Consider the following 18,500-nt stretch of genomic DNA (forward strand, 5'->3'; position numbering starts at 1 on the left):
GGAATGTCCGCGGAGAACTAGTATCCAGAGAGAAATAAGATGCACTACGGCAGGCTACACTTTTTTGTTTGTTTGAAACATCAGACAAACATTGCAGACAGTTCTGACTAATCAACATCAAATGACACCGAGTGTTAATTTTGATCATTTGCAGTGAGTTAAGCTGTTGTAGTATTTTATGATAAAATCTCTGAACAAAATTCATTGCTGTTAAAATGCTTCTCGTTACATCGACACGTTTCCACGCATAGGGAAGGCTTTCAGAAAACGGGTTTAATGTTGTCTATAGCCTATGGAAAATGTAAGTGGACATACTTTATATGAACGTCTATTCGCCTGACAAGTGTCTCCACCTCCTTACCAGCTCTAACTGTAATAGACTAGGACGTCAAAAAGCGCAGACAGTAATACGCGCATAGAAAATAAACGTCTTGTTGACCACATCTTAACGTCATCCACGTATAAAATAAGTGACCTTATATGTAAACAAATCACCACCTTCATTATATTTATAATCAATTATATTTGACGGCTGACAATGAATGCATTTGATATAAATGATCTTGCAAACTGTCCAGCAGGTCTGAGCAACAAAAAAAAATCAACAATCTATTTAGGTCATAAGGTCAATCAGAGAAAAAAATATTTGAACACTTTTCTGAATAACATGAATAAAGAATAAAGTGACTTTTTTTTCTGAAACTGAGCGAGTTTCCCTTCAGCGTGTGTCTGTGAGGCAGTGGGAACAAGCGGCTTCGTCCACTGCTGCTCTCTCTCTCTGAGAGACGGCGGCAGTGCGCTGTCCACTGTTTGCTGCTGATGATCCGATAGTTGTGAAAAGCCACCACTAGTCGCCCCCAGTGCTCTTGCAGTCTCCAATTTTTCTTTCTCACTGTAGACTTAACGTCACGTCCGCACTTGAACTTGAATTTTATCCCATTGTACGGAGCCAGCTCTAGCCACAGAGAGACAGAGAGCTCGGGGGATGCAGGACTCACTCCGCCATCTTCACACTCACACAGAGAAAGGGGAGAGAAAAGCGTGCAGGTCTTGATTTATTGAGAAAGGAGGTGGCAGCCTGTATGCCCGGTCTCCACAGAGCCGTACAAGGGGACAGAGCACTTGGAGTTGAGGAGACTGAAAAGTACCTGGCATTGCATGCTCAAGGCTGCACCAAGAGAAGTGCCCATCACTTGGCCGTACCCAAGTGCCCAAGAAGAAAAATTGGATTCGTAGTTTTCTAAAATTTGATCATCAATTATTGTAATTGTGTGTGTTTACGATTTTTTATTTGAGTTTTTCGTATTTTTCTAAAAGAAGAAATGAAGTAAGGCTGAGCCATTGACTGGACACAGTCTGGGTACCCGAGCTGTCAGCGCGCGCTGACCATCGCGTCCTGATTCTTATTTTTCTCTCACAAGGTGGAGGGACACTTGCCGGTGTTTGATCTCAACTGTCACTCACAACAACCGTCAATCATCCAAGGATATTTCCCCCACGTCTGATCTCTTTCTTTTTTCTACTTGGACAGATCTCACTTCTCTCACACACCTTTTGCCACTGGTGTGAGTAGCCTAAAGAGAGAAGGTGAAATAGAATTGAAGAAGGTAGGCTATAGCCAGGCTACCCACGGTCTCGTCACACACAAACACAGGGGCAGAGTGGACCGACGAGACAAAACGCAAAAGACATTTTCGCATCTCCAAACGAGGGGACCACTAGCCTACAGCACGACGCCCGACCAACCACCCACCCCGGCCGGAGGTCCGAGCGCAGGAGCCTCGGTCTTGTGGAGGTCCCGTGAAAAGTTGAGTGCCGAGCAGGAGGAGGCAATAGGAGGGACGCGAGCCCATCCTTCAGAGTGCTGGTCTCCGGGCAATGCCAGTGTAAATGCCAGGGCAATGTCCCGTCGCAAGCAGGGGAACCCACAGCACGTGTCACAGAGAGAATTAATAGCAGGTAAGTACCTGCTTTTCTATTTCCCTCAGAATCACACAGCTCATTAGGGGACCGCTTTCTTTAGTTTTTTACATTCAGTGGAAGTTCATGTGTCATTTTGTGACTCCTCTCTTTACTCACACATTTGGCTAATTTGATCAACTTAAGTGAGGGTGGTGAACTCTTCCGTGCGTTACACCAGGGTGGGGAAATTTTTTTTGAGCTACAGAATGTAACACGTTTCCACTAGTTGATAAATAATGGCATTTGACACTATAATGGCTCTACAATGGCATTGCCTTTAAATCCATTGTTGCTTAACAAGTAAACATGTTATATTCCCAATTCTCTATTTGTTTTACGATTTACATTTAAATTAAACAGACTTTATGCATGTGCTAATAGTCCAGACTAATTTTGTGAAAGCTGCATAAATAAAGAAAAAAACAGCTTTCCCTTATTAGGTCTAAATGTCTATTAAAAATACAGGAAGTTCTTATACTGTTATATCACCATCAACTTCTTCTCTCCCAAAAAGACAATTGAACTTTGCATGACTTGTATAGGCTATTGTTGGTGCAGGTTATAGGCGGGCAGGTATCTTGGCTGCACAAAGTCCTTCAGGCCAAGTAGAGAATCAAGTACAATACCTGGCGTCAGGGAATGGGCCTTTTGACATGTCGGGGGGAAATTGATTTCTTACTCGGTATAGATGATGGATATCACATAGATGATGGATATCGCTTTATAGTCCATAGACTGAACAATTGACTCAGTAGAAGTATCATGTGTTATAGACAACATTATTCTGTTTCGTCACGCTTTCACGATCCTGTAGTCCACTTATATACACGTGTGCTTTTACTTGAATACAAGCATTCCCAACCAATGTAATAATAATAATAATAATAATGACAACCGAATAGTGATGTATTGACACATCGTTTTGAGATAAATTACACATTTGATTGAAAATCGAGGAAACGTGTGTGTCCCTAACAGAACATCTCAAAGCCTTTTCAAATGTAGTCTAATAAAAAAAAAACACGGATTTTTACCAAACCACCAAACTTTTATCAAACATCCAAAGCCAGTATCCCTGTTGTTTTTTGGGAGCATTGAACCGAATATATGTTGAATTTCTTAAGACAATTTAAACATATAAATATTGTACAGTTTTCTCCTCCCCTTTATCGAGCACTAGTCAGATATCCTCGCGCCATCTGTACAGTGGAGGTTCTAGACCATTTCAACTGGGGGGGGGCAAGCTGGGGCCAGTTGTACTGTTAGAGGGGCCAGTTACATTAGACGTTATTGTTGTCATATCGTTTTCTTCACTGCATTGCAGGCAAAAGACCATGTTCCGCGTTGCCACTGTCTAATAACGGATGTAAAAAAAAGTATGATAGCAAAAATTTGTTATGTAAAAATTATTTCATACTCCACATTTAGGGGGGCCACAAGGGGGTCCAAAATTGTTGTCACAGAGGCACTGGACCCCTCTGCCCCCCCCCCAGAACCGCTAGTGCATCTGTAAAACCAAAGCATGCCATTGCCCTTAGTCTCTGCTTTGACGCCCCCCCCCCATTGCATTATTAAAAAGGAATTTTGACAGCAGAATTAATTGAATGACACCTTGGCATGGTGTATAGAGCCTATACTCATGTTTCAATTATACAGATTTCTCACGATATCGTGAGGTAATTGAAAGTGAGTAGGCCTACTTTGTGTCTTGGCAAGCTATATGGATTTAGCAGATTTATGTTCATCATAAGGTTTTGTTTTGTGGGGTCGGTCCACTTTTCATCCTCTCTTTTTTGTCGTATGATTTGTTGACCTCTCCTCCGTTGCCTTGTTGTCCAGCTACTCTATATTCAGTCTTCAAGATATTCCAAATTCATTCAGCATGTGTTTCCCAAGACATCTCTCATTTCAAATAGTGTGTGTGCGTTTTTGCAGGCGATTACATGTCTATTACCAATTCATGTATTGTAAAGGTTCTAGGTTTTGACTTGTACAGCAGGTAGACATAGACTACTATATGCGGCATGTACAAGTGGATATTGACAGGCAGAAACAGCGCAGTTAGTAGCAGGAGCTCCAGCGTCGTTTGAAGCGCTGTCTGCACAGAGTCGTGGCAAGTTAGATTATAGCCGAGAAAAGGTTCATCAGGAAACGCTGACATTTTATGAAAAAATGATTACCCTATATCTATTTAATATCGTGCATCAACGTGGATGAAACACCTATTCATTCATTAATTATGATTTTTTTTTAATTGTATAATATGATAGTAGTAGCATTGTGTTACACATAAACATTTATAAACGTCTAGCTACCCTGCAAAATACCAACCAGACATATGAAGAAACAAAGATAGCCTGATCAAATTTTAAAGAGCACTTTTAGGCATATGAGTGTCCAAGTTCAAAAGCAATGAAATCCCTCTGTCATTTCTTCTTCTATGGGGTTCTGAAGTAGTCTCAGAGTCTAATCCATCCCTCTAACTGAGAACAGAGGCCCTCCATGGTGATGTCATCTGAGTCCAATGTGTTTTGTGTTGTTCGGGGTTAGGACTGTGTACTCTGCACATTCTCTCCCACACACCACTTACTTTTATGGCAAAATCGTTTGTGTGTGTGTGTGTGTGTGTGTGTGGGTGTGCGTGTCCCTGTAAGTCTCTCTGTGTGTGTGTATCTACTGTATACTAGTCTGGCTCCTGAGTCAGTCCTCTCGACTCCGGTTTGTCTATGATGGCTACTGCTCCAGTCAGTCTTCCATCATTTATCACAGATTTCTCCTCTAAGTAGTTATCCCATCCTGTCTTCATCCACTCCTGTTGTCATTGGCTTGCAAATTGATTCAAATAACAGCGATGATTTGTTTCGCTTGCAGAGGGGCAAGCACGGCCATCCTACTCCTACTAAACTCTGCAGGACACTAGACAGTAAAACGTTTCAAATTGGCCTGTGAGATACACACCTTGTATCGGCATGTGTCATATATATGAATGTACCTTGTTGATCTGGAACCGATAGATTTGAGAAGTTATCAGACTTAGAGCTGATTGCAAAGACGCGTGTGTGTCTTTGTGTGTGTGAGTGAGAGGTAGCTATGGTTACAGCAGAGGTAGAACAGGCCTGTTTTAGTGTTGTATCAGTATCCAAAAACAAATCTGCAATGTAGACTATAACTGTGGTAATTTAATAAATATGGTGACCACACTAATGTTGGGCGGAAACTGGTGACTGACTGACAATCGGAGTGTCAATCTACTTCTGAGACAACCCTTAGATTGGTATGAGGGTGCACACACACACACACACACACACACACACACACACACACACCCTAAGGACACTGCACAATCTCAACAGTGGATTCTCTGCATGCCCTTGTTTGTCTCTGTGTGGCTGTGTATGCAGAACACATTTTCATATAAACACTTTGGTAGAAACGTCGGGATTTCAGTGAGTTTTGAATGGTGCAGTAGAATAGTACAGTGCACCCCGTGACTAGGACGATTAGGGGAAGTCAGAATCTCTAGCAGGTCAAACCTGTCTGATAAGTGTGGTTGTTCAGACAGGGGAGGAGCTGGCTGCAACCTGTGGCATGGTACTTGTGCATTTCATAACGTCTGTGTCAGAGACGCAATGGTTTTCTGAACGTATGGTTGAATGCACACACAGACACACACACACAGTGCATGCATGCATATGCAAATTCACACACGAGAATTCCGAATATCACGTGCACGTAACGGCATCAGCAAACCTGCCATAATTCTTTCACGCGCTATTAGATAATATATCCGTTTGAAGCAGCCAATATTTCACATTCTTTTCATTTGGCTGTTGAGAACTTGTGTCGATAAAAAAAAGAAGTGATTCATCTATTCAACTAAATGAACTCTTCATTCTGTTGCAGTCACTAAAATGTCTTCCGCCGCAGATGCTTTACTTGAATTACTTAATTTCTTATATTATTGTGATATACGATGATGAAACCATGTTATGTCTTCTTTCTCCTCTCCTTTTTTACTTAAAGGGGAGGTTTTAAGAAGGCACTAAAAAAGTGTGTGCGTGTGTGTGTGTGTGTGTGTGTGTGTGTGCTTGAGTCTGCCTACTAATTAACACGTCGTCTATGGCATTCAGTCGTAGTTAAGTGAAGGTCTTCCTCTTGGATTAGCCCCGTGAGTGCCTTTGAGACAGCCGGCTTCTACAAAGGTTCAATTGCACTAGTTCATTCAGATTTGTTCTTCTTAGAGAAGGAAGGCAGGGACAACTGCAAACTTTGCAGTGTTGCACTTCAATGCTTTTACTGGCTCGACAGCAGCCCGGAGGTTGTGTATGCTGTATTATAACGCAACACAGTACGTTCTCTGTGAGTTTAACGACCGACCAATATGTGTGAAACATTTCCAAGTGCTGCATGGATATCTGTTTGAATATGTTCGTTTTGGAAAAATGTGGATTTAAGCATTTTTTCAAACATGGAAATTAGAACACTATCTTTGGTAAACTGCGCCTCAGCCGCAGTATGTTATATTCAACTGATATAGGCGACTGCAAATTATGTGTTTAGTCTGTATAGCTACACAGTCCAATATATATTATTTGTGCCTTATAATTATCCGATTTTTTCAAAATATTTACATTTAAATATTTTGTATTTTTTTAGATTAGTAAAAACAATTTAATCCTTCAACATTTAAGCTATATATTTCCATTAGATATACGGCAACCGAAAAAAAACAACACACGCGCACACACACACACACACACACACACACACACACACACAGTGTGTCGGCCCAGTGTGCGAGAAATTGTGTAAATTACAGCCGAGACCACTTGAGATGCATGTTTCCCATTGGGTTGGGAGCGAGTGAGAACCAGAGGGGAACCCCACTGTGCTGGTCTTTGTTCCGTAGAGAACCCATAGACAGACAGACAGACAGACAGACAGACAGAGGAACGACCGGTGTTCATTAAGAGGTGTGTTAGAGGTTTTGCCGCCCAGTCTCTGTGTATCGGTGAACATTTTAACCTGCATTGAGCTCAATAGGTCTGCTTAGAATAAAAAAAATACATTCTCCCCTAAAATAATAACTGGACACACTTTTTTATTACTGCCATGGGCCATTTTGTTCAACCGTTTCAAAACCGGATGATGAAAATCCGTGTGATTGGGCCACAGTGTTTTTGGAAATAATTATAATGTGTCCCTAAATGACGAATTCCGACAAAGGCTTGAATACTATTATTTTATGTGTATCAATTCATAATATTCACAGAACTTAGAAGCAGAAAGAGCAAGGCAGGAATCCCTAGTTGTTGTTTAGGAATGTGTTTCTATTTACCTCTAAAGCCTGAAGTCACCGGCGTTGTTCTGCGTGTGCGTGTAAGAGAGAAACACAAAAAACATCTTTATGTGTATCAATTCATAATATTCACAGAACTTAGAAGTGGAAAGAGCAAGGCAGGAATCCCTAGTTGTTGTTTTGTGAATAATTGAGTATTCAGTAAAAGACAATAGCTTCAGAAAGCAGCATACCTAAACTTATTCTCCCAATTAGATGGCCATTGGTTCACTTGTCCAAAAGCCTTCTATGTCCTCAATAGGCTACTAATACTGTGCCATCCATGTCCTCAGTAGGCTACTAATACTGTACCATCCATGTCCTCAATAGGCTACTAATACTGTGCCATCCATGTCCTCAGTAGGCTACAAATACTGTACCATCCATGTCCTCAGTAGGCTACTAATACTGTACCATCCATGTCCTCAGTAGCCTACTAATACTGTACCAGCCATGTCCTCAATAGGCTACTAATACTGTACCATCCATGTCCTCAATAGGCTACTAATACTGTACCATCCATGTCCTCAGTAGGCTACTAATACTGTACCATCCATGTCCTCAGTAGCCTACTAATACTGTACCAGCCATGTCCTCAATAGGCTACTAATACTGTACCATCCATGTCCTCAATAGGCTACTAATACTGTACCATCCATGTCCTCAATAGGCTACTAATACTGTACCATCCATGTCCTCAGTAGGCTACTAATACTGTACCATCCATGTCCTCAATAGGCTACTAATACTGTACCATCCATGTCCTCAGTAGGCTACTAATACTGTACCATCCATGTCCTCAATAGGCTACTAATACTGTACCATCCATGTCCTCAGTAGGCTACTAATACTGTACCATCCATGTCCTCAGTAGACTACTAATACTGTACCATCCATGTCCTCAATAGGCTACTAATACTGTACCATCCATGTCCTCAGTAGGCTACTAATACTGTACCATCCATGTCCTCAGTAGGCTACTAATACTGTACCATCCATGTCCTCAATAGGCTACTAATACTGTACCATCCATGTCCTCAATAGGCTACTAATACTGTACCATCCATGTCCTCAGTAGGCTACTAATACTGTACCATCCATGTCCTCAGTAGGCTACTAATACTGTACCATCTATGTCCTCAGTAGGCTACTAATACTGTACCATCCATGTCCTCAGTAGGCTACTAATACTGTACCATCTATGTCCTCAGTAGGCTACTAATACTGTACCATCCATGTCCTCAGTAGGCTACTAATACTGTACCATCCATGTTCTCAGTAGGCTACTAATACTGTACCATCCATGTCCTCACTAGGCTACTAATACTGTACCATCCATGTCCTCAGTAGGCTACTAATACTGTACCATCTATGTCCTCAGTAGGCTACTAATACTGTACCATCCATGTTCTCAGTAGGCTACTAATACTGTACTATCCATGTCCCCACTTTTAATACCATCTGAGGAGCACCAACTCTCGCTCTCTCTCACTCTCTCTTTCTCCATCCTCACTATCTACCTCTTTCCATAACCTGCATGCCAGAGGCCTGGTTTGCTTACTTTAGGGATGTTGAACTGTCTGTCTGTCCTCACTGGATCTCTTAACACTGTCTGTCTTCACGTTGTTAGCTGTTTCAATACCTCCTAGTTCTCTATGGGGGATCAAGTCTCGCTCTTTGCCTCCCTCTCTCCGACTCTGTCTCTCTCCCTCTCCCGCTCTTTCTCTAGACGTGCTTCCTTCCACCTGCTAGGGGGAGCTCTTAGGCTGTGTGTGCGGGTGGTATGCAGCTCTCGTAGTATGAGCTGAGAGAGTAGAAAGCCATATTTCCTAAATGTGTGTGTTGTCGTGGGGGGATGGGGCTAGGTAGTAGGAGTTAGAGTGAGCTTTTTGACGACTCTCAGTGTGGATGTTTTAGATGATGTTGGTGTTCACACACCCCGTTTAGAGTCCGACTGTCAACACCTCTCTCTCTCTCTGGCAGCCAGCCCTGCAGCATCCGCAAACCTCCTCTCCTTCCTTCTCTCTCTTTCAAACAAGACCAATAATCAACATTCTATAAGATAATTCAAAAATAATGAGGTACATCTTTAACCCCATGTCCATTCCATTTAAGCTGCAGATTAAAGAGATAATTTACATAAATACACAATCTGATTATAAAAGTAGAACTTTGATTATTTTACTGAGCTATATTGTTTTTCTAAAGAACATGAAATGTAAGTTTTGTTTTCAGTTGATGCCACCATGTTTCCAATTCCAGAACGATTTGGTATAAACCTAGATGCATATAGTATGTACTGTAATGTAGATGGATGGTAAGATAATTGTGGTAGCTAGCTAGGTAGATGCTGTATGTATCTAGCAGAAAGCGTGTAATTATTCAGTAAATAAACCTCTCCTCTCTCAGACAAGGCGTTCTCGCCAGAGCAATTTAACAAAATGTCTGCCTGGTCCCTTTGATTAATACGCTCGCATATTCTCTCCTTGTTTCTCCTCTCTTCCTTCCTTCCTCCTCCTGCGTGTCCTGTGCCTTTGTCTCTCTCTTTCTCTCTCTCTCTCTCTCTCTCTCTCTCTCTCTCTCTCTGCCCCCCCCACACTCTCTCCTTCTCTCCGTGTTTTTGATGTTGGGTGAGGAGGCTATGCTTGTCTGTGTGAAGGTATGTGAGGGTAGAGGACAGAGGTTGCAACCCAAATGTAACCATATTCCCTATATAGTGCACTACTTTTGACCAGAGCACTGCACATTGCACTAAATAGGGAGCAGGGCGCCATTTGGGACACAACCTAGAGGGCTGTAGCGCTGGGTTCAGGCTGTAGTGTAGTGTTCCGGTTAGGCCTCAGCCGTGTCCGTGACTCCATGCAGAGTTTTCATAGGCTGATTTACGACACTCCCTGGGTCTCTATAGTGCTCTGACAGTGTGTGACGCTCTGCTCCGTCCACAGCTGGGCTGGATCCACTGGACAACATGTGTAAAGTTCCTGTCTCTTAGCTCTCACACTCTGTGTGTGTGTGTGTGTGTGTGTTGTGTGCCTATGTACCTTTCTGTGAGTTATCTGTCTTCTGCAGTCTGTACATGGCAGTGACTGCAGATACATGTGTGGACTGTATATTTGTGTGTTCAGTTTTCCTTCTCCAGCCTATGCCACAACGTCATGGATTTCAAGGTGTCAGTCCTGGGGTATACCGTATCCAATATATCATCATTATCTTTACGCCTACAAGTGGATACATGTTATAGAGTACAGGCCTCCTGCTTTCCTTCCTTCCTCTCTCTCTCTCTCTCTCTCTCTCTCTCTCTCTCTCTCTCTCTCTCTCTCTCTCTCTCTCTCTCTCTCTCTTTCTTTCTTAATTAACCCAGGCTTGGCTGGGTAGGAGCAGAGGAAAGCCTTACTACTACGGCAGCTCAAACTCTCTCTCATACACGCGTACAAACCTTGAAATCAAATCTTCATTACTTATGTGTATGTGTGCACATGTGTGTGTTCAAAGTCCACTGCTCGAATAATTCCAATTCAAAACGTAATGTTAACATCTCCGTTCACACACTCCTTACCGTGTGTGTGTGTTCTTGGCTGCAGCTGCGGCTGGACCAGCCAGGTCACCCGTGATGCAAGTCAGTATTCGAAGTCCATCTATGTTTGAGGACGTCAGGAGAGGATGTGGAAACTGTCCACTAGGGGCAAAAGTGAGCTCTGTTATCTTCAAGTAGGTTTGGGTTTTGCTAGGGTGTTGTTGACGGGGATGGCGGATGGGCGTAAAGCATATGCCTCTGTTCAAATCCAGCGATAGAAACCTTAACCCTTACCTTAAGTGTTCAGAGTTAATGCTTAATCTGAACCTGAAACACTTTGAAATTCTTCTGACGTGAGACTGTAGAGCTAGCTGGTCTGGACACGTACCTGTTTAAGCTAACCTTAAACCATGCGATGTTGGTTTTATGCTTTATGTGTATGTGTTACTGCATTTAGCATTTAAATATCAGGCCAAGTAGCATACCTGCTAGACTCATACCTGCTAGACTCATACCAGCTAGACTCATACCAGCTAGACTCATACCAGCTAGACTCATACCTGCTAGACTCATACCTGCTAGACTCATACCAGCTAGACTCATACCTGCTAGACTCATACCTGCTAGACTCATACCTGCTAGACTCATACCAGCTAGACTCATACCTGCTAGACTCATACCTGCTAGACTCATACCAGCTAGACTCATACCTGCTAGACTCATACCTGCTAGACTCATACCAGCTAGACTCATACCAGCTAGACTCATACCTGCTAGACTCATACCAGCTAGACTCATACCAGAAGCACTTAGTGTCACGCTCAGTGGTGACAAAAGCTTCAGCAAAAGTGTGCTCGTGTGTGTTTAAGAGGGAGAAATTGTGTATGTGTGTGTTTGTGGGAAAGAAAGTCGAGAGCGAGAGCGAGAGAGCGAGAGAGATATTTACTCTGTGAGATGTTTAATATATACCCTCTGGTTTGAAGCCCACTCAGATATGTACTGTGTGATTATGGTTGGTTAGAGAGAGTGGCTTTCTGGTTGTTAACTCTGTCAGGCAGTGTGTGTATCCAGACCTGGGTGTCCAGCGAAACAGCGTGTGAACCCAGGCCTGGGTGTCTGGTTGTGGACCTTGCCAAAGCCCTATAGGCCTGTTTGTTTGTGTTAAGTATGTGTATATTTACAGGAGAAGTGTGAATTTTTGTCTAAGTGTTTGTGTGTGTATCTAAGCCTAGCTTTGTCTGTGTCTGACAGGGCTCTTCCTCAGTTGTATTGAGGTTGGGTGAAAGTTGGTTAGGGTGACAATCCATTGGAGTATTATTAAACCCCTACAACTCATCCAGAATGCCGCAGCCCGTCTGGTGTTCAACCTTCCCAAGTTCTCTCACGTCACCCCGCTCCTCCGCTCTCTCCACTGGCTTCCAGTTGATGCTCGCATCCGCTACAAGACCATGGTGATTGCCTACGGAGCTGTGAAGGGAACGGCACCTCCATACCTTCAGGCTCTGATCAGGCCCTACACCCAAAACAAGGGCACTGCGTTCATCCACCTCTGGCCTGCTGGCCCCCCTACCTCTGAGGAAGCACAGTTCCCGCTCAGCCCAGTCAAAACTGTTCGCTGCTCTGGCACCCCAATGGTGGAACAAGCTCCCTCACGACGCCAGGACATCGGAGTCAATCACCACCTTCCGGAGACACCTGAAACCCCACCTCTTTAAGGAATACCTAGGATAGGAAAAAGTAATCCTTCTAACCCCCCCCCCTAAAAAGATTTAGATGCACTATTGTAAAGTGGTTGTTCCACTGGATATCATAAGGTGAATGCACCAATTTGTAAGTCGCTCTGGATAAGAGCGTCTGCTAAATGACTTAAATGTAAATGTAAATGTAAATGAGTAGGGGAGGTATGTGAGTTAAGCGCTGTTTTCTTTGTGCATATGCCAGGCCGGTGTGCGTTCGGCACGTCTGTATTTGTGCGTGAATGTGTTTGTGTTTTACGTCTCTGTGAGAGAGAGTGTGTGTGTGTGTGTGTGTGTGTGTGGTGGCACTGACTGCAGTCTCAGCCGCAAACACGCAGCCTTGGTGAAAGCTGCCTGCCACGGCGTGGCGTTGCGCGGCATGGAGGAAAATAGTGAACAAACAGTAAACTGTCTTTTATAGTTTGATTAGGTATTCCTTCCTTCCTTCCTTCCTTCCTTCCTTCCTTCCTTCCTTCCTTCCTTCCTTCCTTCCTTCCTTCCTTCCTTCCTTCCTTCCTTCCTTCCTTCCTTCCTTCCTTCCTTCCTTCCTTCCTTCCTTCCTTCCTTCCTTCCTTCTCCCAGCAGCACATGTAACAGCACCACGATGAATGGTCTTAATTGGCACAGACCAGAACTTTCTATCTGGACAGAATTAGAGGAGCTTTCATGATTTAAATGGTGGCAGTAAAAAAACAATATGAAATCAGTCAGAAATGACGTGCGCTCTCTAATTAGCCACCTCTGACCGTCTGAAACAGCGAAGAGAAAAGCGAGACAGAGAGAAAGAAAAACGTTGAAAAGCATTTTAGAGTTTAAACGTTATCACATTTGTGTGTGAATAGGGGACTGTTATCTCCAGGGTTTTATTTGCAGTGTGGAGAATGTGAACAGTCTCGCTTTATTAAAAGTGTGTGTTTGTAGCGAGGAGCGAGGGCAAACGGAATGGAGGAGGTAAGCGGCGGAACGGTTTACCCCGAGATAATAACATGACATCCCTCTCCTCTCCCTGGTGATGACCATGGCAAAAGTTAGCGTGGAATATCGACACACTCCTCGGGCTGTATTATATCACCGAACTCTGCTGGAAAGAGAAATGGGCCTTTTTTCTGGGCCAGCGAGACAGACAATCTGATTGGCCAGATACCTGTCAGCAGCAATTTCACTCTCCTTTGGGAGAAACACTATGAACGGAGTTTCTCAGAAATGTAAAAAAAGATGAGCTGGCTGTTTGCTGGAAAGTGAAGGCTTCCGTCCATTTTAGCTTGTCGTTCATTCTTAGACGCTCAATTTGCTTTAAGTTTTTGTGCTTTACACCCGCTAATTGAAACCCCATTAGTAGGTTCTCTGACTCAGGCTACGTCCCAAAATGGCACCCTATTCCGTACAGTATATAGTGAACTACTTGTTACCAAGGTCCCCTCAGACTCAACCAGCCTTATTAGGTCAATTAGGACAAAGCGGAAGTTTCTTCCTTCCTGCCTTCACGTCTGTCATTTGCATAGAGACCCACACCCTAAGCCACATCTTGAGCAACAACCTACCAACCTCATCAAGACCTGCTAATTTTGTCTCTCGGAGACAAAAACCACAGAGAATATGTCAGCTAGAAAACAAACGGACATTTATATCAGTTTTTCTTTCCTTCTCAAAAACCCACTGACTTTAATACAGGTCAAATACATTGAGTCTTCAGTTTGCATTAGGCCAAATGGAATATATCTCAGTACATGCTCTATACTGCAGGTTTAAGTTATATTTATACCCGACTGTGGGCATATCACCTTCTCTCTCTCTCTCTCTCTCTCTCTCTCTCTCTCTCTCTCTCTCTCTCTCTCTCTCTCTCTATCGCGCTCTCTCTCTATCGCTCTCGGTCTCTCTTTCTCTCGCTCTCTGTCTCTGTCCCTCTCTCTCTCCTTCGCGTCCCCTAATCTGTAGGCCACGTCCAAATTAGCACCCTATTCCCCACACAGTGCACTACTTTTGACCAGAGCCCCATAGGCGTTGGTCAAAAGTAGTGCACTAGATAGGGAATAGGGTTCTAATTCCACGCACGCCTCCTGTCTCTGCGGAGCGTGCTGGATGAAGATGAGTAACATTTGACATTTCTGAGGCTCTAATGGAATTATAGGAAGTATTTGTTGAGGGATCAGAGAGAATGATGAGACGTAATGTAACCTAGGTGACAGCATGGTTATCGGGAGGGTGGTAGGGAAGGGGTGCCGTGGACAACAGCGTGCGTGCGTGCAGACGCCGTTATAGACTGTCCTAGAATCTCAGCACAGTTCACTGATCCAATCCCACACAATCTGACAGTGTTTGTTTGTTTGACTCATGCCAGTCTTCTAGAGTGCAGAGTAAAGCCTAGTCAGCCCAGGCTTAACACCGCTGACACTACCGATGTCCTTCTGTAGTCTATAGGAGCCAAACCCTTCAGGTAGCAATATTTAGACTGCTCTGAATACCTTTTCAGGGTAAATCAGAGAGCAACGTTAGCTAGGCCGTGATTCACAGGTCCTGATCAGAGTGTGTTGAGCTGTCTGCAGTCACTTCCTGATGTCACCACACCTCTCTACTCACAGCAGGAAATCGACCTCAGTTCCCACAATGCAATGCAAAGTGAGTGCCTGATAGCACTATTGTTTATAGCTGTGTGTGTGTGTTGGCTGATCTCTGTGGCTTGTTCATTTACACAGAAGAACCACTGCAGCCTAATTTGATGCACAGATGGCCTGCCTATGCCTGCAGGGCACCTCGGCTCTGTGTGTGTGTGTGTGTGTGGGGGGGGGGGGGGGGGGATCATACAACACAATGGTTGCATGTCAACAGTAATGCTACGTGCATCTAGACATGATGCTGGAAAAGTGAAGCCGAAGCAAAATGCCCCTCATGTCTTCCACGACGGGGTCATCCGGCATCGATCAGGCAATGGCTATTTTACATCACAGGAAAGCAATAGAATACAAAATGAGTTGCTTTTCTTCTCCATATGTACTACAGGGACCATAAGTATGGCAGTTCATAATAATAATGTATGGTATTAAAAGTAGAAGTATTGAATACCGCTGAATAAAATCAAACACAGTATTTCCATTCAATGAATGTCCTGTATACACTTTTGACTGTGGTAATAATTGGGGATGGTGTTTTTAACCAGTTGTGGCTGTTTCTGTTCAAAAACACATGCTAAAGGTGTGAGCATATATCCAGAGGCCTTTGCTCAGTTCGACATTACAAATCTGTCTGCATTTATAATTTGGAGCTTATACAAATGGCAGAAGGATGCACAGCCTGCTGGTGATCCATCATCTACAATTAGTGAAGGAGGGAGAGAGTCCTGGGGGACATGTAAACAGGGCTACCTGAGCAGCGTGCCAGGGGCTCACGCTACCTATATCTTTTATCCTTGCTTTTAAAAAAATCGACCTCTTTTTAGCAGTTGCTCAAACCCCCCTCTTTCTCTATCCCTTCTTCTCCCTCTCTCTCTTTCTCTCTCTCTCTCTCTTTCTCTCTCTCTCTGTCTCTCTCTCAACCTGCCTTTACCTCTGTCCTCACCCCCAGCTTCTCTTCTGTGTACCACTTTATCTCTCTCCCTGAGACCTCTCTCTCTCTCCCTCTTCCTCTCTCTCTTTCTCTCCCTCCCTCTCTTTTACCCTGCGCCGCTGGTGTGTGTGTGAGGATAACATCTCAGCTATGATTGCTGTGGCGATAGCATCCCAGTTTATATACAGCCCCACGTATCTACGAACATGCTCTCTGCACACATGAGGTTGAACCTGAGCACCACAGTACAAGACAGCACAGTAGTACAGTACGGTAGAGAGACACTCTGCTCAGCGCAGCTCAAAGCCTGACGAACAACAGCACAGCGCTGGCTGCAGTTGGCATGTGTCTGAGAGACGCGCTAGCCAGCTAAGGTCAGCGGGGTGAAGAGAAACAGGCAAAGGAAGGAGGGAGAGATGAAGAGGCGCGGCGAGAAGTGGCAGTCGTAAAGGTTTTATTGTAAGAGTGGAAGGTGGCAACACCGAACGAGAGCCTCGGACTACAAAGAGGCGATTGTAGCCACTTGTTGAAAGGTGTAGGATGATATTTCAAAATGGAGGCAATGAGAGAGGAAGGGGGAGAGGGAGTAGAGGGCTGTTGTCTGTGGTTTGTGAGTCTCTGTTTATCTAGGTGACAGAATCAGCCAGCAGATCTGCTGGGCTTTTGTGGTTGTAGAAAATACCAGTCTCTCTCTCTTTCTCTTTCTCTCTCTTTCTTTCTCTCTTTCTTTCAGACAGAGTCCTATAACCCAGTGGTTCCCAGGGGTCAGCAGGGGAGCTCGGAAGTCCCCCGCCCCCCAAAAAATTATTATTATTTCTATTTTTTTAAAGGAACTCTGTCCGGCTTTAAACTTACTCTTGAAAGTTGTAATTAGGTGCCATTTCAAAATCAGTTCCTCTTGTCATGTTAGTCTTTGCATACCATACCATACCTTGTCAGAAATGTCCTGATCAACGCGCCCATGTCATCTACCGTTTCTTTTTTTTAAATTAGCTTTAGAACGTGCAACATTTCCTTTGCAGCCCATGACAACATGCGTAGAATTGCAGGAAATAAGCTATAAACCTGCAAAATTAGAGGGGTGTGAACAGTTTGTGTCATGTTCCCCAATGCTGGAAGGGGGGCCCCGAGTGAATACGTCTGGGAACCCCTGCTATAACCCAGAGCTGTGTTCTACACTTCAACAGAACAAATCACACTATTTATAATAACCCCCCCCTCTCTCTCTCTCTCACTTTCTCTCTCTCTCAGCGGCGGAGGCTGACCATGTGGATGGCGGACTTTCCGTGTCTGACTCCCTCACCCAACCTCACCCCCACCCTCAACCTCACCCCCACCCTCAACCTCACCCTCACCCTCACCTTCAACCTCACCCCCACCCCCACCCCCTGTTGCCCCACCCGGCCCTGCTGGACCCCAGCCTATCCGACAGCCTGGCCATGGGGCTGGGGGACCACGACCTGCTCACCTGTGGCCAGTGTCAAATGAACTTCCCCCTGGGAGACATCCTGCTCTTCATCGAGCACAAGAAGAAGCAGTGTCAAGCCCTACTGCAAGGCCCTGGCTGCTACGACAAGATGGCCGCCGACCGCAGCAGCCCCTCCCCGCCCCACCAGCAGCAGCAGAACCAGGGTCGCCTCGGTCACAGCCAGCTGAGGAAAGTGGTGGAACCGGTGGAAATCGGAATCCAGGTGACACCGGAGGAGGAAGAGGACGAGAGGCTGATGGTGACGCCCACCAAAGGAATTTGCCCCAAGCAGGAGAGTGCCCTGGCAGGTAGGTCACACACACACACACACACACACACACACACACACACACACACACACACACACACACACACACACACACACACACACACACACACACACACACACACACACACACACACACACACACACACACACACACACACACACACACACACACTATCTCTCCCTCTCATTTACCTCTGTAGCAGTCAGACAGGGGCTTCCTGTTGTGATTGTGATAGTGCTCAGCCCTTCATGAGAGAGAAATAGAAAGGGGAGAGAGTGAGCTGATTTCATTAGGGCAGACCGGGTGCCGTGCAGAACGAGGAGAGAGGACAGAGGAGAAACAGCACATTACCCACTCAAAGCCCTAAAACCCCCTCAAGGACTCAGCTAGTTGAAACAAATTGTGCAAAACGTGACAGAGACTCACCCCTACTCTCATGGAGAAATCCAGCCTAAGCCATCTGCTTAAAAGGTGAAAAGCTCATTAAGATTTATATAGGCAAAAAAAAAAAGGAAAAACCAAGCAGGATTAAAAGAGCTAGTTCCCGATTCAGTGGGGTAAAGACGCAGTTTACTTTAGACCAGCTGGAAGCATGGTGGGGAGAGAGAGAGAGAGAGAGGGAGCTCCTCTCCTCCACAGTTATCTTTCACAA

The 18,500-nt window shown here is 44.6% G+C and overlaps 1 protein-coding gene across 3 annotated transcripts in view; it reads left to right on the plus strand.

Annotated features, from left to right (window-relative positions):
- Positions 1–773: 773 nt before the first annotated feature.
- Positions 774–18,500, plus strand: part of bcl11ba (BCL11 transcription factor B a) — a 62,127-nt gene continuing 44,400 nt past the window's right edge. Inside the window, exons 1-2 of one of the 3 annotated variants that reach the window (XM_045717702.1) lie at positions 774–1,959; positions 17,342–17,866. In XM_045717702.1, coding sequence (XP_045573658.1) covers positions 1,902–1,959; positions 17,342–17,866 — 583 coding nt within the window. In that variant the 5' untranslated portion in view covers positions 774–1,901. The remainder of the gene's footprint in view (positions 1,960–17,341; positions 17,867–18,500) is intronic. The other 2 variants (XM_014194114.2, XM_045717703.1) reach the window with 2 other exon arrangements.

Source organism: Salmo salar, chromosome ssa01 (assembly GCF_905237065.1).
Source record: "Salmo salar chromosome ssa01, Ssal_v3.1, whole genome shotgun sequence".
Classification (NCBI taxonomy): Eukaryota; Metazoa; Chordata; class Actinopteri; order Salmoniformes; family Salmonidae; genus Salmo; species Salmo salar.